Genomic DNA, 14720 nt, shown 5'->3' on the forward strand with positions numbered 1-14720 from the left:
GTGGTCATATGACCTTAAATATGTCAGTTGTTTGAATATCTCCGAATGGAGCAAAGACACAGATGGCGTCATTGTAGGATGTGGGCAGCGTAACTGGTTAACATTTCTAAACCAGAGCTGAAGTCTGGAAGGAGCAGTCTCAACCGCATTACTTCTGACCTAACTGTCCACTTTTGCTTACTGAATAGGAAGTGGCCACGCACTTTGCAACAGCATAAAGTCCTTATGCCCACGAGTCATTTTATGATCTTATTTACCCTCGTAGACCATCTCAAACCTAGTCAGAGAATATAAAATTCATAATAATTTTCATTAGAAAATACTAATTCAATACTTAATTTTGTAATTGTTCCTTGGGGAATGATCTAAGCCTATCTATAATTAAATAATGATTTACCTTTATCCTTCCTCACTGAGGGTCTAATTCGCAAACAACCACTGCAGTCATGGCGGAGACCTCACTGTCGCATCTGGGGTCCCGCACTCGTGGCGGGACCTGTGTACAACAGTTTCCATTGCGGAGGTCCCGCCATGAGTGTGGGACCTCCGCCGCGACTGCGAGGCCTCCGCCATGACTGAGAAGGCCGTTTGTGAATTAGACACTCAATTTTCAGAGGGATCTACAGCTGAATTCATGTCTGGTTAACATTAACTACTCACAATTGTACAGAATGCTTAAACAATACATATTAATGGGCTCTTTCTTTTCTGAAGATTATCTGCTATCAACAGCATAAAAGCAGATTCTACTACTCGTCTTCATCCTCGTTTCATACATTTTTTAATGTTTTGTTTCACATGTGTGAACTGAAGTTTATTAAGTTCACAATTGATTTCAATTTTTAATACATACTAATCAGTTCATATGTAATTGCTTGTACACTTAGGATTAAGTGACTTTTTAGTAGTGTATCTGTAGTCCTTGGAAATTCATCCAGGTCTCATAGCTTACATTTTTATTAGGCGGCTGACAGAGCCCACTACCAGTTGCACACTTTCTACATATTATAATTTGGAATAATTGAGTACTTTAGTTGAATTAGTCTATTTTGAGGGCATCCTAACTGCTACTTCTTTTTTTGTACGTACAACTTTTTAAAAGTGGTATTTTCAGATAGGCAATTTAAAAATCAACTTCACTGAAAGATGTATTTTTAAATTGTTAATCCAGAGACACCAAACTCACTCTTCCTATATTTTCCAAATTGGAAATTACACTTGTAAAATGTTACAAGGCAGCCCCAATGTTAATCTAAGGGAGAAGTAGGCCTTACAGTAGTAAAATATGAATGTGGGCGTATTTTACTACCAGGACATGTAAATCTTAAAAGTACACTACCTTTTAAGTACACTGCCCCCTGCCCGGAGTATCTCCAAGGCCTACTGTAGGGGTGGTATGTGTAATAACAAGGAATGTTTAGGCCTGACAAGTAGGTGAATTTGTCAGGTCAAAATAACAGTTCAAAATCTGCACACACAGACTCTGCAATGGAAGGCCTGAGACATGTTTGAAGGTCTACTCATGTGAGTGGCACAATCGGTGCCGTAGGTCCACTAGTAGCATTTGATTTATGTTTATGTTTATGTTTATGTTTGTGCAATTTTTAAAGCGCGCAAATACCCTGGGCACAGGTAGTGCATTGTACTATGGATTTATCGGTAAATCAAATATGGCAATCATGGAGAAACCAAATGCCATTACATTTTAGACACAGAGCACACACACATTATCACTGGTAAGCAGTGAAAAAGTGCACAGAGTACTTAAGCCAGCAAAAATGAAGTTCAGCATACAGTCAAAAACAAGAGGTCAAAAACCAAAATGGGAAACCACGCCAAAAGATGCCAGGTCTAACAATGCGTAAAACCTCAATAACAAACAGGAACACTTTCTTGTTTTTATTTTAACTGTGCCCCTAAAATCAGCCTTAATCCTTCTAGATCAATTCCATCTCTCACGGGGAAAAAACAACGTACCATTTCCCACTTACTTATTCCAGAACCAAGCCATGTTTAGTGCACAGATTCCAGCAGGAATAATCTGTGAGTGAGAAACCAGGTACGAGCCCGCACTGGTGAACTCAAAATCAGATGGGAAGTATCTCAGAACAGTCATAACATGGTGAATCTCAAACCCAGTGTGCATGATCATAGGAGGATGTTAGGTCTAGTTTCACACACATTTAGCTTCCTTTCGCATGCAACATTGCATTGAGATTGTCTGTCCTGGAGAGACGATGACATCCGCTCTGAAGGAAACACACTCACAAGGCGGCCGGCCAGAATGTACTGTTAATACATATTCCTCTAATCAAATCTCTAATCACCAACATCTGCATCTTTACACCCAGCTCTAGCATCTGGTACTTCTGTATGACAATATCTATTCAATTTCATGACACATATACATTTCCAAATGTACCGTGAATCTTAAATGACACTCCCACCTCAAAATAACTAATCTTCCAAATGTTTTAGCCTCCATGTGCTTCTAGGTGCACATCATAACTATGCCCCACACACTTCTAAGAAGTTGTTTTCTGATATGGTAGTGAGTCTAGACTTCGAGTTAATCTAATGTTTTAGCTAAATGCTGTCATTAGCCACGACTGAATATGAGTCCAAAGTTATTTCACTAAGGGTGGTGATTTTAGACTTTGAATCAATTAAGTAGTTTGAGAATAATACTGTCTGTGCCCTTGACTGAATGTGGACCATATGCTCATGATCGCTTGTCTTCAGTTTTTGCCCTGTGAGCACCAAATGTTCAAATTGCTTTCCAGAATGCCCTCACTCATGTCATTTACGCAGGCCTGTTTGCTCTCATTCCAGCACATGCTAAAAACTTTGTTACTTACTTTCCAAACCCTTTTCAAAGCTGAGTAATGCAAAATGTTTCTAAATGGGCTGATGTCCCTTTCCTGAGTTTCGCCTCTGTAGGCCTCTCTTTAGATGCAGCATCTCCCTTGCCATGAAACCTTGCAAACTGTTTCTACCCCTTGCCCATTGCACCCTCTTTTGACTACGCATGCCTCTTACATTCAACCCCATTTCTTTAAACAACACCGTGTCTGCATGTAACCTCGTCAGCATAAATCTCCTTCTGAAGAGATCTCTCTCCTTCACAACTGCCTCTTCAGGTCTTCTACATAATTACCCTTTCTTTCTGCCCTCCAGCCCCCTCTATGCTTTCTCCAGAATGCCAGTTCTGCAACTTTCACTCCAGAGCACATTATAGATTTGCAGCTGCATTCCTGCTCACATGCATGTAAATTATTGTCCCCAAAAGGACAGGTTTAATCAGTGCTCCTGCTGGGTTTCCTCTGCTGGACCAGGATAGCCTCTCTGGAATCTACAAGGGTGGATTTTGACACTAAGGGGCATATCTGCAAGGAAACGGCACATCGCTGCTGCAAATTTTGCAGTGCCGCATCATTTAAAAAACACAGGGATCCACCGTAGTTACAGTAAAACGGTGCACTGCTGTGTTTTCCCTTGCGCTGGATCTAAAAATAGCTGCCTAGCGCCAACACAGACACCCTTGTGCCATAGTGCAAGGGAGCTTCCATTGCAGTGAATGATTGTTTACGTGCAGGAAGGTGTATCTTCTAGCACATAAGCAATCAATAATGGCGATTTGCTACTTCTATGTGTGTTGCACATAGAAGGAGCAGATTGCCATTATTTAATGATTTTGTATGTGCAGGGATGGACACCTTACTACATATAAAAAATCATTAAATGCGTTTGCTCTTTCTATGTGTACTGCAGATTGCAGCACGCTGAAAAAACTAGGAGAAATAAAATTATTTCTCCTCGTTTGACAATCTAATGCCTGCTTTTGCATTGCGTTCGTTTTTGGCACTGCCTCAGATTTACAGATCTTTGTAAATCTGGTGCAGTGTCAAAAAGCAATGGGTATTGCAGTGGAACGCCCACAGCAACACCCATTGCACGCAACTTTCATGCAGAAAACTGCGTGAAAGGGTACCATATTTTCAAAGGGGTGTTCAGCCACGCAAAGTGGCTTAACGCCACTTTGCAGATATGGTGCAGGTCATTGCGCCACCAGAACGTCGTAAAACGTTCCGGTGGTACAATCCACTTGTAAATATACCCCGCACAATGCTAAAATCCTGAAACCCAATAAATTAGATGTAAACAGAACCACCCACTCAGTCTAGAAATCTTGGCATCAAAACAGATCCTCTGACAAGGGACATTTTTGATTACACTATCATTTACGCTAGATCAGAGTTTTTACAAGATCACATGGTAAACTCTGACTCATCATTAGCATCAGGAAAAATGGGATTGTTTTAGCATTACCGAAACCTGCCTCTCTTGTTATTACTGAACTGTTGCCAATTGAAATACATACATAAAGGAATTGTTTTAGAAAAACATTTCTAAAGTATTCACTGATTGTGCTCATTAGCCATTTCACATATTATCCTTCAGAAGCAATCTGGGGTGTATAAGCAGCCCTGCTGGAGAGGGATTTCGACTTTGGCAAAGGAAATATTATTGATTCAAACTAAGTAGCCTAGTGTTAGCGTCTAGTGTATGGTCTGAACACCTATCCTATACTTTCCCCTTACATTTTCGAAACCTTTGCTAAATGGCAATGACAGTAGACACATTATTGATTTAATCCTAGACAGAAGTGTTCATCTGAATAGCCTAGTGTTGACTTCTATTGTATGGTGTAAGCGCCTCATCCTTTATTTTCGCTGTACATTGATACAGTTTTTAAAACCTTCAAAAAAAAGTTACATTGTCTTGTGTGTAATGATATGAAAGGAACCTCTTGCTCAGCAATTTGTAAGCATTAGAACCAACCAAAAATCTCATAGAGACTTTACCAAAGTACACACTGGTTAAAAAGAAATATAGGATAACCGCATGACAGTCTGTATATGACAAAGAGGACCCAAAGGCCTTGAAACAGAAATGACAGAGACTCAGCCAGATTGAGAAATATATCTGCAAAACACTCAAATGAACATCAACTAGCTATCTAATTTTGCAAAGGCAATAAACTGGCAAATCAGACTGAGTAATTTAGGGTAATTTAGACTTTAAAGGACAGCCCACAAGGGTGGCAAAGTCCATAGCCTTTGCCACCATGACATGGAGATTCTGCCCTGTTGAGAGACCCTCGTCTGCCGGGCAGGGATTTCTGTGCTGTTAGGTGACCTGCCCCTGTGGCAGCTCCCATCACAACACCGAAAGGTTGCTGAATGGGCACCATGTTTAAAGGGCCCGCTCATGATACTTTTTTTAATTGACAAAACAACCCCCTAAAGGGGGAGTTTGTTTTATGAATTCAAAACATCAGTGGCCTAATGAGCAGGTGTGTTCATCCTGTGTGTGTGGGGGGCCACTTGTAGGCCATTCCTCGCACAGCAGTCAGCTGCAGGGAAAATGAGTAATTGTCACCTCACCCTAAATAGGACGGAGAGACCATCACTGTGATCAGGAGGGTCTTTGGTGGACAGGCCACCAGGTTAGAGGTGCACACCAGCAGAGCCAACTGAGTGGTGACGGTTAAGCCCCCTAAGGTGTCAAGGCACTATTATTTTGCCTACTCCCAAATTAGATTTTTAATCTCTGCTTGAAATGTCTCGTCAGTTTATTTCCAGCCTGATGCTATCGCAGAAATGTGTAATCTGATAGCACTCGTAGAAGCAACTGATTATGAATTTCCCCCTGTCCCATATGGTTTCCTTCCTTAATTCCAGAATACTTCCCCTCAGTTCTACAGAAAATCATTGCATCTCTTTTTCTCATCCTTGGTTGCCGTGCACCTTAAGCAGACTTGCACAGCTCCTTAGTTGAAATTTTTAACTCTGATTATTCCCAGAGCTAATGCTGTTTAGCTGGCTGTGAAGTGGTGAGCAAAATAGTTGAGGAAGTCTTAGCCTTTCAGCTGTGCAATATCTCTGACAGGATCCTGAAAATTATGGATCTGATATCTGATTTGGGTCAGCAGTAGAAGGAATAGCTAGGATTCTCCATTCGGGGAGGATTTTTGCACAATGATCCTCTCGAGATCCTGCATTTTCCCATCAACACATCTAGGTTGTAGAGTTCATCCCTGCTCTAGACTGTTTGTGTGCCTTTTTATATCTTCATTAGATTGCTTCTTCTGCTCATCCATGATCACAGGATTAGTTTTCAGTCATTTGAGGATAACCATCAACTTGGCATCAGATTAGCTACAGCTTCTGGAGAATATTGGCATTAATGTTGATAATGGAGTAATAAAAACATGGATGCAGAAAAGTTGGTTCAAATTGAATTTGGCCAAGACAGTGGTGATTTTGTTTAATATCGTTTCAACTGAGTCACAATTTGCTCTAGGTGATGATCCTGCCATTTTTCTTTCAGCAAATAATTCTCCATTGCCCTTGAATTGATGAAGTTGTGATCATGAGAATGCAGTTTCTGTATGTGGTAAAAAATACCTGCTTCGAGTTGTTTCGGTAGTTGTTGAGAACTACCACCTGTGCCCCAATAACAGTAAAAGAGCCCTGGAGAGAATTGTTGGCATTGCAGTTTCAAGACTGGCCACCATGTTGAAGACCATTGGTATTGTCCCCACTCTTCATTATAAGAAAGTGCGGAGTGGAAAAGGCTACACTGCAGCTTGGGCTGGAAACGATTATTGGCTCACATAGGGGACTAGAGGAGTAGCAGTGTTCTTATCCACCCATCACTTACCCATATATCTTAACATGTTGCTGATGCCCTCTCAAGGCAATACACCTGTCTGGGATTCATACTCTAGGCAGGGTACAGGTGGTGATCTGAGCACGTTGCTTCAAAGTTAAGATTTTAGCTGCATACCATATATTTTCTGAATCTGCAATATTTCTTCTGTTGTCTGTCCTTCAGTGGATCTTTATTACCGGCACTCTAATCAACATTAATCCTTACTCCACAATATTCCCAACCTATCCCTGTCACTCTTTCTAACTGTACATATGGTTTGTCAGGTGTGTGGCCATTATATGAAACTTATGACACAACTTCTAAGTCATCTGATGCATCCTTTTGGCTACTGTGGTGGTTCTCCGGTCAGTTCTGCACAGTGATTGCTCTCATATGCAGCTTGATGCAATATGATATATTACATCTCAAACCTCTGCAGGATTTCCGGTGTAAATGTTAGTAGCCCATGCCCCTGATGCAGCTACTAATGTGGCGGAGAAAATAAATGTAATCATTATTTTAAATTCTCTAAATTCTTTCACAGGGGAAATTATGCACCTAGAGGTATGTGGTAAACCAAAGACCATGTATTCATTAATGTTTAAGTAGCTGGTGTCACCTGACTCCAGATCTGCTGAAAATGCATCTGTATGTTTGGGTATTTCGCGGAGCATGACATTCACAATAGATTACAAATAAGATCATTACCAACTGATAAAACTGGACATACCTATACAGTAAAAGTCTGTGGAATTCAAAATTGGAAGCACGATATGTATAAATATATGTGATCCAACACACATTAAGTAACAGCTTAACCTAAAAAAACGTGTAGGCATGAAAGTAAGACTAGAAGAGGTATGTTTTAGTTTCCTGACACTGAAGACAATTCTCTCCTGCGTCGTCTTTTGTACGAAAGACCAAGCCTTACTCCTTTATGGTGACCTCCATGAATGGTCGCAGGTGGGGCTTACAGAGGGCTGAGGCCCTATTCCATCCAGATACCAAAAAACAAACTATCATGTACTCAACATGTGGTAGATGCAAAGTTGTCAGCTCCTAAGATCACTGCACAAGTTACAAAAAATAATAATAAAGTATATGCCTGGCTTATCTTGAATTCACAGAATTATGATGTATGCATAGAAACTGTGAAGCAACTTGGAGATGATGCTGAGTCGCGGGTAAGCACCAATCTGGGGAAACAGTCATGATCTGGCAGAAAGTCCAGGACGTGCTCCATTTCAGTGCTGGGCGATGTAGCTCAGTTTCAGTTACCAAGTAACATGTGAAATGTTGTATAGATTTACCCTACTTCTTTTATAACCTGGTCTGTATTTGATACCTAGTGTATGCACAAATAGAACAAATCGAACTTTTTAATGCAAATCTCCAGTGTTAAACAGTTTTTTGAGAATTATTTGATACCCCTTGGTATAACAAAGAAGTGTCCTATACAGTTCAAAAATAAGTGCCTTGTGTCATACACTCTGATGTAACTTTTAATATCTCAACTTTTGATGTCAGAATATATTTCATGGGAGCATGTCACTGGACCAGCTTTACTTTGGACGGCCAGCCCCCGGCTACTCAAACTACAGGTCACCAGTGCAGGGGCTTTACCTATGTGGCAGTGGAACTCACCCAGGTAAGTCACTCAACCTCACATATCTTTTTCACAAGAAAGACTTTAACTCACTTGTGCAATGTGCAAAGCTTTTATGACTCTGGGGCGACAGGCAGAGCTGAAAGTTTTTTTTTTTTTAAAGGTTCTGGTACTTTTTGCTAGAACTACTACATGAAAAGTAAAAACAAAACAGAAATGATATATAGGTTTACATCCACTTTTAAAGTGCAAAATTGGAAGGTTATCTGGACATCAGACGAAGACCATTTGCCAATAATTGTTAATTGATTTGAGTGGTTATGCCTGACAGCAATTCAAGGTTAAAAAAGCTAAGTGGTGCACTTAGAAAATGCTCTTGTGCTCCGGTTTATTGAGGAAAAGGGTATGGATACTAGACGCCTATTCACAGACTTTGAGACCCCCTTCCTTTAGATGTACTGCAGAAGTAAAATAGACCATTTGTAAAGTACCTGCCGATGGGGAATTATTGAGTAAAGGGGTCATAAAATCACCCAAAGCTTGCAGAATTGGCTGGTCATCTCCCCTTGTGCCTTTAGGAGTTTTTTCGCTCCACGTGTCCTGCCTCTAAGGCTTAGGCTTACTACACTTGCAGTGCCACTATCCAGCGAGAGAGAGAGGTTTCTCAAACTAGCAGTAGTGCTATGCTCCCTCCTCTCATAAGAAATATTTTACAGAATTCTTCTGGTACCGCGCTGCTTTTCTCCTCTTTTGTTTCACGAACGATGTGTGTATCCTCCAACCTTAAACTGGCAAAACAACACTACAAGAAGTCATTTTCAAGCACTAAAAGACAAGAAAAGTATATTTTTCAAGCCATCCTTCAGACTAACATTGCCTCATGAAATTATTTAAAAGGCGGATGTCATGAAAGTTGTGAATGTTTATTGAAGGTGTCCTTCTGCCAGCAACTGCTTGCCTAAAGCTTGACTGTGGAGTTGGTCTGCTCACACACATCCTCAAATGAAACCTCTCCACCCCCCTGAAAGCAGTTCTGAACCCAGTAGCAAGACTTTCATTGAATACAAAAAGACTGATCTCATCTTTCCAGTTCTCATGGTGTGGCTCACACCAGTTGAGACATGGTTAGTTACATCACTGAAAACGTCCTACTTCAGGTCGTGGACAAAGCACGTCACTTCCTTCACTCTCGTAGCTCTTGTCTCCTTGTCCTTCTAGATCTCTCAGCGACATTTTGTTCTGTGAAACACTCGGATACCACAAGAAGTCATGTGTATTAAAGGCGGTATCCTCAAATGGTTCACCTTCTATCTGACTAACCGGGCATAACACTAAAATTGTCAACTCTACTTGCGGCCACACTATAAAGTATACTTGCATATAACCTCCTGGTTTCTTAAGTAGGAGCTGTAGGTTCCTCTATCATTAATACGCGCACAATACATCAGTTAACCCCAAAATGTTCTCTCTGAATGATGTCCCACTTCTTTTCTAAACTCTGTAAAAGGCACAATACTTACTAACTTCGTATCACTTGAAACTTAATCCGGTAAATAGAGTTTCTTCTCATCTAAACCCTGTCACTCGTCTCATCAGTCTAATCCTGGATTGTCACCTGTAACATTTTGAACTGCAAATCATCAATCATCGATAGTGCGAAAGCCCTAAGATTCATCCTGGATAGAAGACTCAATCTACAATCTAAAATCAATGCATTGACCAAAAGTGCTCACTTTCAACTGAGGCTTCTCTGGGGGAATTCACCAGTTTACTTCAGAACAAGATATTAATGCGCTTGCGGAATCTCTGGTGTTAAGAAGGATAGATTGTGGTCTCCCTAAAGTACAGCTTTCCCGCCTTAAGGTAGTACTACAAGCAATAGCTATCCCTGTTGCGGAAACTAAAAACAGGTGACCACACCTCTCATGTCCTTTTATCACTTCAGTGGCGTCCCTTGGAAGCCAGAGCAATCAACGAGATGGCTTATATTACTCAGAATGTTATTCACACCTCAACTCTGCAGTACTTAGCTTCAAATATAAAAGTATCAACTAGACTAACATCGCAATGCAGGTCAGAATTGGTTTTCTTGTAATCACCTGCTTTACAAAGTAATACACTATGGCTCTGAGCCAGTGTCGTAACGAAACTTGAGGGGGACCCCCTGCAAAATACATGGAGGGGACCCCCACCTGCTGAGCCAGTCAGGAGCTCTGAGGCCAGGGGCCCGCCGCCTGCGCAGACCTGCTCAACCCCTTTCTTATAAATTTTTTTCTCATCTCTTATCACTGTACAGGTACCTTCGAGCTATTAGTTGATACATGTTGTCTGTATTTATTGATTTGTTCTGGTTCTGCATTTATATCTAGTTGCTTATTGCTATTATATGTTGACCCTAAAGCATGCCATTCTCGGTGTTATATAAAACCTTAAAAATGCATAAATAAAAAGTGTAATTTGATTTTCACTCCTCTGGGGACAAGTCAGGGCGAATATGCAGTGGCATAGCTAGAACTTTTGCCGCCCGGAGTGATCACTAAGTTTGCCACCCAGTGACGGTTGGTGCAGGTAAGAGCGGGGGGGGAGTCGACAGACGACGACGAGAGAAAATTAAATTAAAAAAAGTAAACCACTTACCTTGCGCTCGCTGAAATTGCTCACCTCACGTGAAGTGCCACCGCCCCCCAAAAAGTACCGCCCAGGGTGGACTGCCACACCAGCTACGCCACTGCGAATATGAGTGGAATGAGTCCAATCTGTAGTTTTAGAGAGTGAACCTCCCTTCTCTTACGTCCAAGGTCGACAGAAGCTGAGAGGTGTTTGTGAAGTTACCTTGTGTCCCAATGATGCAGCTGCTTACGTTATCAAGCATGAAAAGGCATTTTACATGCTTCTAATGTGGCCTTAGGGTGCTGTTAACCTTCCTCCCTTCTGTAGCATCATGTTTATCTGTGAGAATGGCCTAGAAGGAGGTTATCTTTGAATGTTTTAATTGAGAGGGAATGAGAGAACAGTCCACCCTTAACCTTTCATTGCTTAACAAGATTGGAGTGTAATGAGCTTCCTCCTGTTTTCTTCCCAGAATACACTGTGGTAGCTGTTGCCTATCTTTGGTTAGTGAGCTACGATAGGACAGGAAACCTTGTCTATGCCCCTTAGACATGTCCTGAAAGCAAAGGGCAGGAGAGGAAGAGGAAGTGTGAGCTGGGGTTGTCTTTATCGCCCTATGTGTACTTCCTTCATCCACCATCTTGCAACTTCCATTCTTACAAACATTATTGCTATCAGCTAAGGATAGGCCTAAAGACAGGTGCAACACTAGTGAATGTAACATTTCCTGTGCACACATGTTCCTATGTTGATATTCAGTAATGCAAAAAATATCCAGATAATGTTTGTGAGCATTTCAAACATATACAGTTCCACAAACTGGCCCCCATTTACTTCAAACCTTCAAGTAAATAGAGAGGCCAGTATACATTACCACAAGATGCAGTTAATGCATCCCACAAAACTACTGCAATACAAACAAGCAACCAGCCGAAGGTGGCATGCTTCATCATTGGGCTTGCTCCTCTTCGGGTTGACGCTGCAAGGCCTATAGTTGATTTTTTTATCAATTTTTTACAATCCTTTCACTCACCGACAGAACACACTCAATTCTCCAGTCTTCCATTGATGATTATAAAAAGATCTCCGCTAAAATGCCCTCTTACGGGGCCTATTTGGCATTGCAGCGCCAGCCCAACGAAGAGCAAGCCCAATAATGAAGATTCACACCTTCAGGTGGGTGAAGGCACTTGCTTTTATGAGCACCGCTCCCAGTGACTACTACCAGACCCCTATTGAGAGTCTTACTAATCAGTGTGGAACGGTATACCCTCAGTTAGACGGCGCGATTTCAGAGAATATTGTATACAGAACCGGATTTCTCCTCATCCTCCTAAGTTTATATATCAAAAGGTGACCCCAGGCCTCAGCACTACTCTTCATAATTCTCTTATCAGCCCCATCTCCTTCCTGAGATGTGCCCAGTCCCCTTCCCAGTGACCTCTCTCTGAATCAAACGCACCCTATAAAGTGTACTGAAGAGCCTCGCTCTCCCTTCTTGCAATGTTTCCCACCCAACTCGCTCTAAACTAAGGAATAGTACAATTTACTATTCCAACACCTTCCCTACTGTTGCACACACTGGAGTTGGAATAGTAAATTATACTATTCCTAAGTCCAGCGCGCCCCCTACTGCAAGTTGTTGTAACGACTTGCATTGTAATGGTACTGCGATGTAACAACCAGGTCGCTATAACAACTGGGTTGTAATCGCATGTGTGGTTAATGCATGCGAAGTAAACGCCTATATTCGTATCATTCACAGGCAAACATGGGTCTCAGCACATGCATTTAGCATACACGCACTGCACAGTACTACATCCTTTATCTATTCATCTACTCATCCATTCACACGCACATGTACAACTAGCACATACATATAATTTACACGCCCGGCATTATCCCTGTATTGTGCTCTACACAGGTACACATACCCAAGCACATGTGAACCACACACTGCACAGCAGTGCAGTGCATTTTTAGGTCTCGGCTAGCGATGGCTGCGCTTGCGCAGTCTCGCTCGCGAGATTTAATGACTTTAAGAAGAGGGGCTTGCACCCGCCCCTCTTCTCTCCTGTTCTCCATTGGCTGGCCTCTTAAATGCTGGCCAGCCACTGGAGAAGAGGTCCAGTCACTCCGATTATGCCCCGTCCTTTTCGGATCGGGCGGCGTGTTTTTTGCGAGAAGTCTCAGGGAGGAGACAACAGCAAAACACGCCCCCAAATCCGAAAACGATGCTGCGTTTCTCCGAGGCATTTCTGCTCTGCCTGCCTCGGAGAAAGGCAGCGGTGTGCTTGTTCTGGCCTCCCCCGGGCCCTCCCTTGACCTTTTAAGGACTAGTTTAAACTAATCTCCTGGGTTGCAGGCTGTGGGACGATCCACCAGAGGCCTCTTCAAACCGCGCGCCGCCGGTTTTGGTCACACCGGACCAGACCGTACCACAGTCTCCTAACTCCAGCTCCAAACAACACAGCCGCCATTCATCGGGCACTTGGAGCACCTACTCCGGACAAACCACCCCCAACCCCCACTCGGAGCATTCCCTGCTTTCCCAGCCCCAGCGGCGCCCCTCCCCGCAAACCGCGCTAAACTCCTCCTTCTAAGCGTCACAGGGGCCCAGGACGTGACCGTGGAAAAAGTTTGTGGAGACTCCAAGAAACTTTTTACATTCAAGCTGAGGCTGGTTACAAAGTAGCATTTTTTGTATTTATTTGTTCCTGTAGGTTTTACTCCCGTTGTACAAGGTGGGTGCAAGCCTCCGAAAGGATTCGGCATCCCGGTGTGTGAGGTCCCCAACCCCCCCCATCGGGAACAAGGGGAGGAGAGACGCAGCGCCGCCCCCATCCCCAGCCCAGGCTGCGGCTCCAGATTTGCTTTCACTCACCCTCCCAAGTATTTCCCCGTCTCCACCCCACCCCCCCCACACACACATGCCTTATGGCCGCGCCCCGCCCTCCCCTCGCGCTCACCCACCTGCCGCGCGCTGAGCTCTTTCTCCAGCTCCAGGGGTCGGTTCCTCCAGACCAGGTGATGCAGCGGGAACCTGCTGCTGTCCGGAGCCCAGCATCATCCCTCGAACATGCCGGGCCCGCCTCCTCCACCAACCGGCTGACGGGGAGGGCGGGGCGCTGCGGGGAGGAGGCGACTGGAGACCGGCGACAGAGACTGCAGGGTACGGGAGGGGAGAATGAAGGCAGAGAGAGGAGAGAGGGCGGAGAGCTGGGAGTGAGTGGTACGCTGCACGTTGGAGAGGAATGGGTAGATCTGAGAGACACTGCTGGGTACGGGAGGGCAGAGGGAGGGGGGAAGACTGATATCAGAAATCCCTTGTGAGAGAGTGTTTATTTTACTTTACTCTTCAGTGATTTCGTTCCACTGTATAACTTGTTTTATGTATAACATTTTGCAGCTCGTGAGAGACGCTCATAAACGGGAGCCTTGTGTAAATACTTTCGATCCCTACCGAGACTACCTTTGCTTTTGAGAGTGGGCTTGGCGGCCGTGATTGTTCGTTTAGACATTTGGCCTTCCGTGGATTGCCACACGCTGTCCGACACTTCTGTGTTCATAACAGGCGCACAACACCCATTGGGCTCACCGGGCTTCAGCCCCCCCCTCCCCCCCGTCATGTGTGTCAGCCCGGCTGAGACAGCCTCGCGGGCTGGCGTCCGTCTAATTGCAGACGGACCCGGGTACTTCACAGGTCTTTAAAAGACTCGTTAATGAGGCTTTTGTTGCGTTTTCGCCCCTTCTTACAGCCACTCTGCCTATGGCTGGAAGACTTAGC

At 43.5% G+C, this 14720-nt stretch overlaps 1 protein-coding gene across 1 annotated transcript in view; it reads left to right on the top strand.

Moving 5' to 3' along the window:
• PYROXD2 (pyridine nucleotide-disulphide oxidoreductase domain 2) overlaps nt 1-14720 on the top strand; it is a 332144-nt gene that overhangs the window by 262765 nt on the left and 54659 nt on the right. The window contains exon 15 of the mRNA XM_085606329.1: nt 8245-8365. Within this exon, the coding sequence (XP_085462455.1) occupies nt 8245-8365 (121 nt within the window). The remainder of the gene's footprint in view (nt 1-8244; nt 8366-14720) is intronic.

The sequence above is a fragment of the Triturus cristatus genome, chromosome 1_2, assembly GCF_964204655.1.
Source record: "Triturus cristatus chromosome 1_2, aTriCri1.1, whole genome shotgun sequence".
Classification (NCBI taxonomy): Eukaryota; Metazoa; Chordata; class Amphibia; order Caudata; family Salamandridae; genus Triturus; species Triturus cristatus.